This window comes from Somniosus microcephalus, chromosome 4, assembly GCF_052327205.1.
Source record: "Somniosus microcephalus isolate GS21.2 chromosome 4, FLI_Smic_1.0, whole genome shotgun sequence".
Taxonomy (NCBI): domain Eukaryota; kingdom Metazoa; phylum Chordata; class Chondrichthyes; order Squaliformes; family Somniosidae; genus Somniosus; species Somniosus microcephalus.
Genome location: NC_140990.1, coordinates 279,861,077 through 279,871,787, shown reverse-complemented (window position 1 = coordinate 279,871,787; position 10,711 = coordinate 279,861,077). Strand labels below are relative to the sequence as shown.

Here is a 10,711-nt window from a genome sequence, read left to right as displayed (position 1 = left end):
TCATGCCTTTAAGAAGGATCACACCTTTAAGAAACTCGATCTGCATATAGTTAAGCCCAGAGCAGGGGAGGAGTCGTCGAAGCTGTGCACTGATGAAAGGCAGTTGTACTTTGTGTAGTCTCTGACTCCATTTTGTGTTCAGCATGCAGCCTCAACAATTAAACCTTTTCTGTTGAACCTCTCCGAGTTCAGTATTTTTTTGCTAGGATTACGTAGACTCCTACACTCTCAAGATTAGCCCCCAGCAGGCATGTTGGGTGGGAAGGTCAGCGACAGAGTAGAATGGACAGTTGAAGTTTCTGCTTGTAAGGCCACGGTCAGAGGACTGGAGAGTGCGGGGCGGGGCAGAGAGGGGAATGTAAGCCTGGAGTATCTTAGAGATAGAATGGTGAAAAGGATGTAGAGGGATTTGATGACAAGGATGTAGAATTTAAACTTAATATGTTGGAGATATAAAGCCAGAGTAGGCCAGAAAGGAATAGAGCAATAGTTCAGTATGACATAGTAAAAGAGAGGAAATGGGCAGCTGTGTTTGATGAGTTGGAGTTTCTGCATAGTAAAGAATGTGAGGCCAGAAAGGAGGGTATTGAAATGACTGAAATAAAAACAGAAAATGCTGGGAACACTGAGCAAGTCAAGCAGCATCTGTGGAGAGAGAAACAGAGTTAACGTTTCAGGTCAATGAACTTTAATGTCATAGCATGTTTTGCAATTCGTTACCGTGTGGATACCTTCATTGCTAGAATCTCTCTCTCTGCAGCAGTCCCTCAGAACTAGGGTTGCAAAGGGGTGGAAAGTTTCCGGTAAATTTCCGGAAATTTTCCACGGGAGGTTTAGCTTGGGAATTTGGGGAATTTTGCCCAAAAAAGCACATGCTAGCATAATATTGTTTTTTTTGTATTTCTTTCTTTTTTTTCCACAGGTCCTCTCTTAAAATTACTAACAGAGATGGAATCTTAATTATTAAGGAATTTCTTAATCAATATATGTTTATCTTCTTACTTGGCTTGTTTTAATAATTACAAGTTTTGTGTGTGACTGTGAACAAATGTGTCCTGATTGGTTGGATGAGTGGATGAGCGATTAGCTCCCTCTATTTGTAATATTTGCATATCGAATTGTGATTGGCCTGCAGGCATCTGTAAGACTGCTATAGTTTTTTTAAGATCCAGGTTAGGGGCCCTGAGGGAAGTCATTTTGTTTTCTGCTGATGTTGTGATGATGCAGTAAGTAAATCAGACTTTATACCAAATAAACCAGTTACTTGTTGAACTCTGTTGTCCTTCAATTTAAAATATACAAAATAATACACTATTGGCGATGTAGCGTCGTGTGTGTACAGGTCATGCTTCCATCACAAGGAGCATCAGCAAAAATGTACTCACCCTGTTGCAATCGTGCTGATCGACCGCAGTTCGACACAGAGATGAATGCCCTTTATTTCTCTGCATAGAACAATGCCACGTTTACCGTCGGATGTGTGGAAGCATTTTACCCCAGGCATTAAAGATGGAAAGACTGTGTACATGTGCAAACACTGTAGAAAGCCATATGTAAAGAATGCCACAAAGATGCAGCAGCATTTATCCACATGCAACAACTTCACTCATATTACGTCTATTGGGTGCGCAGCTCATGGGCTTAACCTGCTCCTCAAGGACATCATGGGTTTGAGAACCATGGAAGCACTGTACAAGAGAGCCAAGCAAGTTGTTAAGTATGTCAGGGGAAAACAGGTAGTTGCAGCAACCTACAACTCCAAGCAAATGACAAAGAACAAGAACACCACACTGAAGCTGCCCAACAACACTAGATGGGGTGGTGTTGTCATAATGTACAACAGCCTTCTGGAGGGTAAGGAGTCGCTGCAAGAAATGGCAATATCCCAGTCTGGGGATATGGAAACCACCATCAAGAAAATACTGCTGGATGATGTGTTTTGGGAGAGAGTGGTTAGCAGCCTTAAACTACTCTCACCAGTAGCATCTGCAATTGCTCAGATTGAAGGAGATGATGCTGTCTTGTCAGATGTTCTCAGGCTTTTTACTGATTTAAAAGAACAAATCAGCATTGCCCTACCCACATCCCTGCTGCTCAAAGCAGAGAAGGCAATTGTTCAATTCATACAGACGCGTCAAGAATTTTGTGTCAAGCCGATTCATGCTGCAGCATACATGCTGGACCCAAAGCATGTTGGGAGACCAATACTTTCTGGAGAACAGATCAACAGCGCTTACAGTGTGATTTCTACCCTCTCACACCATCTCAATCTGGATGTGGGCAAAGTTCTGGGAAGTCTGGCAAAGCTCTCTACCAAGCAAGGTCTTTGGAATGGGGATGGGATATGGGAATCATGCAAGCATATCAGTGCACATACCTGGTGGAAGGGACTTTGTGCATCTGAGGCCCTGTCACCTATTGCATCGGTGATACTCCAAATCCCACCTTCATCAGCGGCCTCTGAACGAAACTGGTCACTTTTTGGGAATACGCATACAAAGGTGCGCAACAGGCTGACTAACAAGAGAGTGGAGAAACTGGTGGCTATCCGGGCGAACCTACAACTTATTGAGCCAGATACAGAAGTGTCCACCACACAGCTAGACACTGACACAGAGGAGGAAATGGACACGTCAGAGCCAGAGTCAGAGAATCAGGAGGAGCAATGAGGAGTAGAAGACTCAGAAGACTCATGAGTAGAAGACTCAAAGGGACAAAATAAGGACAAATTACAGGCTAAATAAGCTGACGCTCTTTTTATTTTATTTTAGATGGGTCTTTTTTGTGGGGGTTCAATAAAGTTCAAAATTATAACCTAAATAAAGTTTTGAAAGCCTGTTTTTATTTGTATGGAACAGTATGTCTATTTTGACGACAAAGATAATATAAGGGTCAGAGACAAAAACCATCAGTGTGCAAAAAAACTCAAAATTCCCATAAATTCCCCAAATTCCCGAAAATTCCCATGGAAAGTTTCCTCTTTTAAAAATTCCCAGAATTTTGCAACCCTACTCAGAACTGAGGATGACTTGCTTCCACACTAAAAATGAGTTCTCAGGTGACTAATGAGTCCAATGCAGGACCCACAGTCTCTGTCACGGGTGGGGTGCTTCTGCTGTTTGCGCTTGGCTTCTGCTTGCTCCCGGCGCCTTCCCGGATGCTTCTCCTCCACTTCGTGCAGTCTTGGGCCAGGGATTCCCAGGTGTCGGTGGGGATGTTACACTTTTTCAAGGAGGCTTTGAGGGTGTCCTCGAGAGTTTCCTCTGCCCGCCTGGGGCTCTCTTGCCGAGTTGGAGCTCCGAGTAGAGCGCTTGTTTGCTATACAGTAGTATTTCTTGTTTCTCAATCCCCTCCATAGCTCCAGTACACTCATTCAGCATTGGGCGCCTTGGCTGCGCCTGCGTCGTGGCGACGGAGTGACGTCATTGCAGCACGGATTGACAAGTGAGTGTGTAATGATGGCGACGGAGCTCAGTGAGTGTCGTCGAATGAGGACCTGGGCATTTTATATTGTAACGGGGATTATTTGCATCGTGATTGAAACCAGTAGCTGTTACACCTGTAAACACCGCGTCCCGGACTTGAGAGAGGTGAGTAGGAGCGTAAACCGGCTTCTTAACGGCTGTTCGGATGGAGCAGGCACTGAGGAGTCACCGCTCACCGCGGACCGAACGGGTGTCAGTTAAAGGGTCGCGAGACAGTAAGTGCCGCGAGCGGACAGAAGGATTCCGGGTACGAGAGTGTGTGACCCGGGCTCAGAGTGTGTACTGAGAGAGAGTCTGACCCCAGCATAGAGCTCAGAGCGGGCACTGAGAGAGTGTGACCCGGGCACAGAGGTCAGAGCGGGCACTGAGAGAGAGCCTGACCCCAGCACAGAGCTCAGAGTGTGCACTGAGAGTGACCCGGGCTCAGAGTGTGCACTGAGAGTGTGTGACCCGGGCACAGAGCTCAGAGTGTGCACTGAGAGTCTGACCCCAGCACAGAGTTCAGAGTGTGCACAGAGAGAGTGACCCGGGCTCAGAGTGTGCACTGAGCGTGACCCGGGCTCAGAGTGTGCACTGAAGAGTGTGAGACCCGGGCACAGAGCTCAGAGTGTGCACTGAGAGTCTGACCCCAGCACAGAGCTCAGAGCGGGCACTGAGAGAGAGTGTGACCCGGGCACAGAGCTCAGAGTGGGCACTGAGAGTCTGACCCCAGTTCAGAGTGTGCACTGAGAGTGTGTGACCCGGGCACAGAGCTCAGAGTGTGCACTGAGAGTCTGACCCCAGCACAGAGTTCAGAGTGTGCACAGAGAGAGTGACCCGGGCTCAGAGTGTGCACTGAGCGTGACCCGGGCTCAGAGTGTGCACTGAAGAGTGTGAGACCCGGGCACAGAGCTCAGAGTGTGCACTGAGAGTCTGACCCCAGCACAGAGCTCAGAGCGGGCACTGAGAGAGAGTGTGACCCGGGCACAGAGCTCAGAGTGGGCACTGAGAGTCTGACCCCAGTTCAGAGTGGGCATTGAGAGAGAGTGTGACCCGGGCACAGAGCTCAGAGCTGGCACTGAGAGTCTGACCCGGGCACTGAGCTCAGAGCGTGCACTGAGAGAGAATGTGACCCCAGCACTGTAGGAGGTTTGCCTTGGTGGTTTGAATCACCTCTCCTACTTAGTTCTAGACGACAGGAATTACGGTGAACAGCGACGCCCAGTATGGGATCTGGGTGTCGCTGGCAAAGCCAGCATTTATTGCCCATCCCTAGTTGCCCTTGAGAAGGTGGTGGTGAGCCGCCTTCTTGAACCGCTGCAGTCCGTGTGGTGATGGTACTCCCAGAGTGCTGTTAGGTAGGGAGTTCCAGGATTTTGACCCAGCAACGATGAAGGATCGGCGATATACTTCTAAGTCAGGATGGTTTGTGACTTGGAGGGGAACTTGGAGGTGGCGGTGTTCCCATGCGCCTGCTGCCCTTGTCCTTCTAGGTGGAAGAGGTCGCGGGTTTGGGAGGTGCTGCCGAAGAAGCCTTGGCGAGTTGCTGCAGTGCATCTTGTAGATGGTACACACTGCAGCCTCGGTACGCCAGTGGTGGAGGGAGTGAATGTTTAAGGTGGTGGATGGGGTGCCAATCAAGCAGGCTGCTTTGTCCTGGAAAGTGTCGAGCTTCTTGAGTGTTTTTGGAGCTGCACTCATCCAGGCAAGTGGAGAGTATTCCATCACACTCCTTACTTGTACCTTGTAGATGGTGGAAAGGCTTTGGGGAGTCAGGAGGTGAGACACTCGCCGCAGAATACCTAGCCTCTGACCTGCTGTTATTGCCACAGTTTTATGTGTCTGGTCCAGTTAGGTTTCTGGTTAATGGTAACCCCCAGGATGTTGATAGTGGGGGATTCAGTGATGGTAATGTCATTGAATGTCAAGGGGAGGTGGTTAGACTCTTGCTTGTTGGAGATAGTCATTGCCTGGCACTTCTGTGGTGTGAATGTTATCTACCACTTATCAGCCCAAGCCTGAATGTCGTCCAGGTCTTTTTGCATACGGGCATGGACTGCTTCATTATCTGAGGAGTTGTGAATGGCGCTAAACACTGCAGTCATCGGCGAACATCCCCATTTCTGACCTTATGTTGGAGGGAAGGTCATTGATGAAGCAGCTGAAGATGGTTGGGCCTAGGACACTGCCCTGAGGAACTCCTGCAGTGATGTCCTGGGGCTGTGATGATTGACCTTCAACCACCACAACCATCTTCCTTTGTGCTAGGTATGACTCCAGCCTGTGGAGCGTTTTCCCCCTGATTCCCATTGACTTCAGTTTTACCAGGGCTCCTTGATGCCAGACTTGGTCAAATGCTGCCTTGATGTCAAGGGTAGTCACTCTCACCTCACCTCTGGAATTTAGCTCCTTTGTCCATGTTTGGACCAAGGCTGTAATGAGGTCGGGAGCCGAGTGGTCTTGGTGGAACCCAAACTGGCCATCAATGAGCTGGTTATTGGTGAGTAAGTGCTGCTTGATAGCACTGTTGATGACACCTTCCATCACTTTGCTGATGATTGAAAGTAGACTGATGGGGCGTTAATTGGCCGGGTTGGATTTGTCCTACTTTTTGTGGACAGGACATACCTGGGCAGTTTTCCACATTGTCGGATAGATGCCAGTGTTGTAGCTGTACTGGAACAGCTTGGCTAGAGGCACGGCTAGTTCTGGAGCACAAGTCTTCAGCACGATAGCCGGGATGTTGTCGAGGCCCATAGCCTTTGCTGTATCCAGTGCGCTCAGCCATTTCTTGATATCACGTGGAGTGAATCGAATTGGCTGAAGACTGGCTTCTGTGATGGTGGGGACCTCGGGAGGAGGCGGATATGGATCATCCACTCGGCACTTCTGGCTGAAGTTGGTTGCAAACGCTTCAGCCTTGTCTTTTGCACTCACGTGCTGGGCTCCACCATCATTGAGGATGGGGATATTCTTGGAGCCTCCCCATCCCATTAGTTGTTTAATGGTCCACCACCATTCACGACTGGATGTGGCAGGACTGCAGAGCTTTGATCTGATCCGTTGATTGTGGGGTCGCTTAGCCCTGTCTATAGCATGCTGCTTACGCTTTTTAGCATGCATCTAGTCCTGTGTTGCAGCTTCCCCAGGTTGGCACCTCATTTATAGGTACGCCTGGTGCTGCTCCTCGCATGCTCTTCTACACTCCTTGTTGGACCAGGGTTGGTCCCCTGGCTTGGTGGTAATGGTAGAGTGAGGGATATGCCAGGCCATGAGGTTACAGATTGTGGTGGAATACAATTCTGCTGTTGCTGATGGCCCACAGCGCCTCATGGATGCCCAGTTTTGAGCTGCTAGATCTGTTCTGAATCTATCCCATTTAGCATGGTGGTAGTGCCACACAACACGATGGAGGGTGTTCTCAGTGTGAAGACGGGACTTCGTCTCCACAACGACTGTGCGGTGGTCACTGCTGCCAATGCTGTCAAGGACAGATGCATCATAAAACGATTTTAAAAAAAACATGGACTTGTCCCACAAACCCTGGAACATATACACTATATAATACACACAGAACCTCCCCACTAAACCCCTCTGGATTGGTTGGGACACACAACACCCCCTCACACAGTATCGGTGGTCTTAAGGATGCGTGGGCTTGGACAGTGCTCACCCCGATTGTCCGTTTTCTTGCTCGCTGCTTCCCTGTGTAGAGCGTGTCTCCTGGTTCCGTATCACCGATGCAGTATCCAAGTCCCATTTTTGAGTTTCGTTTCTACAGTCGAAGAGCAAGGCGAGGCTCTTGTCGCTCATGGTGGTTTCTTCTCTCCATCTCGGACGGTGTGCTCGGTTCTTGGCTCAGAGCTGAGGGCACGCGAAGGCAAGAGTGCAAATGGCCAAAGCTGCCTTCTCTTATACCCTAAAAGTTCAATGATGTCTTTTTAATCACCCTTCTTTGTCTGGTTTCCCGCCTTTCGGGGCTATCCCATCTAGGTGCTAGTGTTAATGGCAGATGATGGGCCGCACTTCTCACCCGATCCTGGGTTAAGTGGTTTCCCATTAATTTACAATGGTCCTCCATCTTCTGCCCATTGTTTCCCAGAGAACTCTGTGTCTGCTCAGACATTCTCCCGTAATCAGTTTGTAGGCCTGGCTGGAATCTCCTGTCCATCACGAACACTTGGGCCCCTCCCATCTTCTCCAAACAGGCTGCTGGTCAATCAGCAGTAACAATCATACAAAATGTCCAATACAAAAAGCCTTGGGGCCTGCGCTGATAGTGCAAGCTCTGTGCTGTAAGCGAGGAGAGTCTGACCCTGGCACAGAGCTTGCACTGAGGAGAGTCTGACCCCGGCACAGAGCTTGCACTGAGAGAGAGTCTGACCCCGGCACAGAGTTCAGAATGTGACCCCAGGCGCAGTGTGTGCACTGAGAGAGAGTCTGACCCGGGCACAGAGTTCAGAGTGTGCACAGTGTGTGTGTGACCCCGGGCGCAGAGTGTACACTGAGGACAGTCTGACCCAGGGTCAGAGCTTGCACTGAGAGAGAATGTGACCTGGGCACGGAGAGAGTGTGACCCGGGCACAGAGTGTGCACTGAGAGAGAGTCTGACCCGGGCGCAGAGTTCAGAGTGTGCACTGGGAGAGAGTCTGACCCGGGCACAGAGTTCAGAGCTGGCACTGAGAGAGAGTCTGACCCTGGCACTGAGCTCAGAGCTGGCACTGAGAGAGAGTCTGACCCTGGCACAGAGCTCAGAGTTGGCACTGAGAGAGTGTCTGACCCTGGCACAGAGCTCAGAGCTGGCACTGAGAGAGAGTCTGACCCAGGCACAGAGTTCAGAGTGTGCACAGTGTGTGTGTGACCCCGGGCGCAGAGTGTGCACTGAGGACAGTCTGACCCAGGGTCAGAGCTTGCACTGAGAGAGAGTGTGACCTGGGCACGGAGAGTGTGTGACCCGGGCACAGAGTGTGCACTGAGAGAGAGTCTGTCCCGGGCACAGAGCTCAGAGCGGGCACAGGGAGTCTGACCCAGGCGCATAGCTCAGAGCGGGCACTGAGAGAGAGTGTGATCCGGGCACTGATTCAGAGCAGGCACTGAGAGAGAGTGTGGCTCAGAGCTTGCACTGAGAGAGTCTGACCCAGGCAGAGTGTGTGCACTGAGAGAGAGTCTGATCCGGGCACAGAAAGTGTGACCTGGGCACAGAGTTCAAAGTGGGCACAGAGAGTCTGACGCGGGCACTGAGAGGGAGTGTGACCCTGGCTCAGAGCTGGCACTGAGAGTGAGTCTGACCCCGGGCGCAGTGTGCGCACTGAGGAGAGTCTCACCTGGTCACAGAGAGAATCTGATCCCGGCACAGAGCTCAGAGCTTGCGCTTAGAGCGAGTCTGACCCGGGCTCAGAGCGGCTATGAGTGAGAGTCTGACCCGGGCACAGCGTGCACTGAGAGTCTGACCCGGGCACAGAGCTCAGAGTGGGTACACAGAGAGTCTGACCCGGGCACAGAGTGTGCACTGAGAGAGAGTGTGACCCCGGTACAGAGCTCAGAGCGGGCACTGAGAGAGAGTGTGACCCGGGCACTGAGAGAGCGTCTACCCAGGCTCAGAGCTTGCACTGAGAGAGAGTCTGATCTGGGCACAGAGTTCAAAGTGGGCACAGAGAGTCTGACGCAGGCACTGAGAGGGAGTCTGACCCTGGCTCAGAGCGGGCACTGAGAGAATGTGACCTGGGCTCAGAGCGGGCACTGAGAGAGTCTGACCCCAGCACAAAGCTCAGAGTGGGCACTGAGAGCGAGTCTGACCCGGGCACAGAGCTCGGAGCGGGTCTGAGAGAGAGTGGGACCCGGGCACAGAGCTCAGAGCTTGCACTGAGAGCGAGTCTGACCCGGGCACAGAGTTCAGTGGGCACAGAGTCTGACCCGGGCACAGAGTGTGTGACCCGGGCTCAGAGTGGGCACTGAGAGTCTGACCCGGGAACAGAGCTCAGAGCTGGCACTAAGAGAGAGTCTGATCTGGGCACAGAGTCTGACCCAGGCACAGTGTGTGCACGGGGAGCGAGTCTGACCCGTGCACGGGGAGCGAGACTGACCTGGGTACTGAGAGGGAGTGTGACCCCGGCACAGAGCTCAAAGCTGGCACTGAGAGATAGTCTGATCCGTGCACAGAGCTCAGCGGGCACTGAGAGAATGTGCGACCCGGGCACAGAGTTTGCACTTGGAGCGAGTCTGACCCGGGCACAGAGCTCGGAGCGGGTCTGAGAGAGAGTGTGACCCTGGCACAGAGCTTGCACTGAGAGAGAGTCTGACCTGGGCACAGAGCTCCGAGCTTTCACTGAGGAGAGTCTAACCCTGGCACAGAGTGTGCACTGAGAGAGAGTGTGACCCCGGCACAGATCTCAGAACGGGCACAGAGAGAGTGTGACTTGGGCACAGATCTCAGCGGGCACTGCGAGAGTGTGTGACCCGGGAGCTGAGAGAGTGTGTGACCCAGGCACAGCGCTCAGAGCTTGCACGGAGAGAGAGTCTGACCCGGGCTCAGATCTGGCACTGAGGGAGAGTCTGACACGGGTATTGAGAGGGTGTGCGACCCCGGCACAGAGCTCAAAGCTGGCACTGAGGGGGAGTCATACCTGGGCACAGAGCTCAGAGTGGGCACAGAGAGAGTGTGACCTTGGCACTGAGAGAGTCTGACCTGGGCGCTGAGCTTGCACCGAGGAGAGTCTGACCTGGCCACAGAGCCCAGAGCGGGCAGTGAGAGAGAGTCTGACCCGGGCAGTGAGGAAGAGTGTGACTCAAGCACTGAGAGAGAATGTGACCTGGGCACAGAGCTCAGAGCTTGCACTGAGAGTGAGTCTGACCTGGGTTCAGAGCTTGCACTGAGGAGAGTCTGACCCGGGCACTGAGAGAGAATGTGACCCAGGCACAGAGCTCAGAGTCTGATCCGTGCACAGTGCTCAGAGCGTGCCCTGAGAGAGAGTGTGACCCAGGCTCAGAGCCTGCACTGAGAGAGAGAGTGTGACCTGGGCACAGAGCTCAGAGCGTGCACTGAGAGAGAGTGTGACCCAGGCACAGAGCTGGCACTAAGAGAGAGTCTGATCTGGGCACAGAGCACAGAGCGGGCACAGAGTCTGACCCGGGCACAGATCTTGCACTGAGAGAGAGTCTGATGTGGGTACTGAAGAGGGAGTGTGACCCTGGCACAGAGCTCAAAGCTGGCATTGAGAGAGACAGTCAGACCCGGGCACAGAGCTCAG

The 10,711-nt window shown here is 52.0% G+C and overlaps 1 protein-coding gene across 1 annotated transcript in view; it reads left to right on the top strand.

The window, feature by feature from the left end:
- The first annotated feature begins 3,450 nt into the window (after positions 1 to 3,450).
- Positions 3,451 to 10,711, top strand: part of lmln (leishmanolysin-like (metallopeptidase M8 family)) — a 98,638-nt gene continuing 91,377 nt past the window's right edge. Inside the window, 1 exon segment of the mRNA XM_085986517.1 lies at positions 3,451 to 3,590. Coding sequence (XP_085842643.1) covers positions 3,456 to 3,590 — 135 coding nt within the window. The 5' untranslated portion in view covers positions 3,451 to 3,455.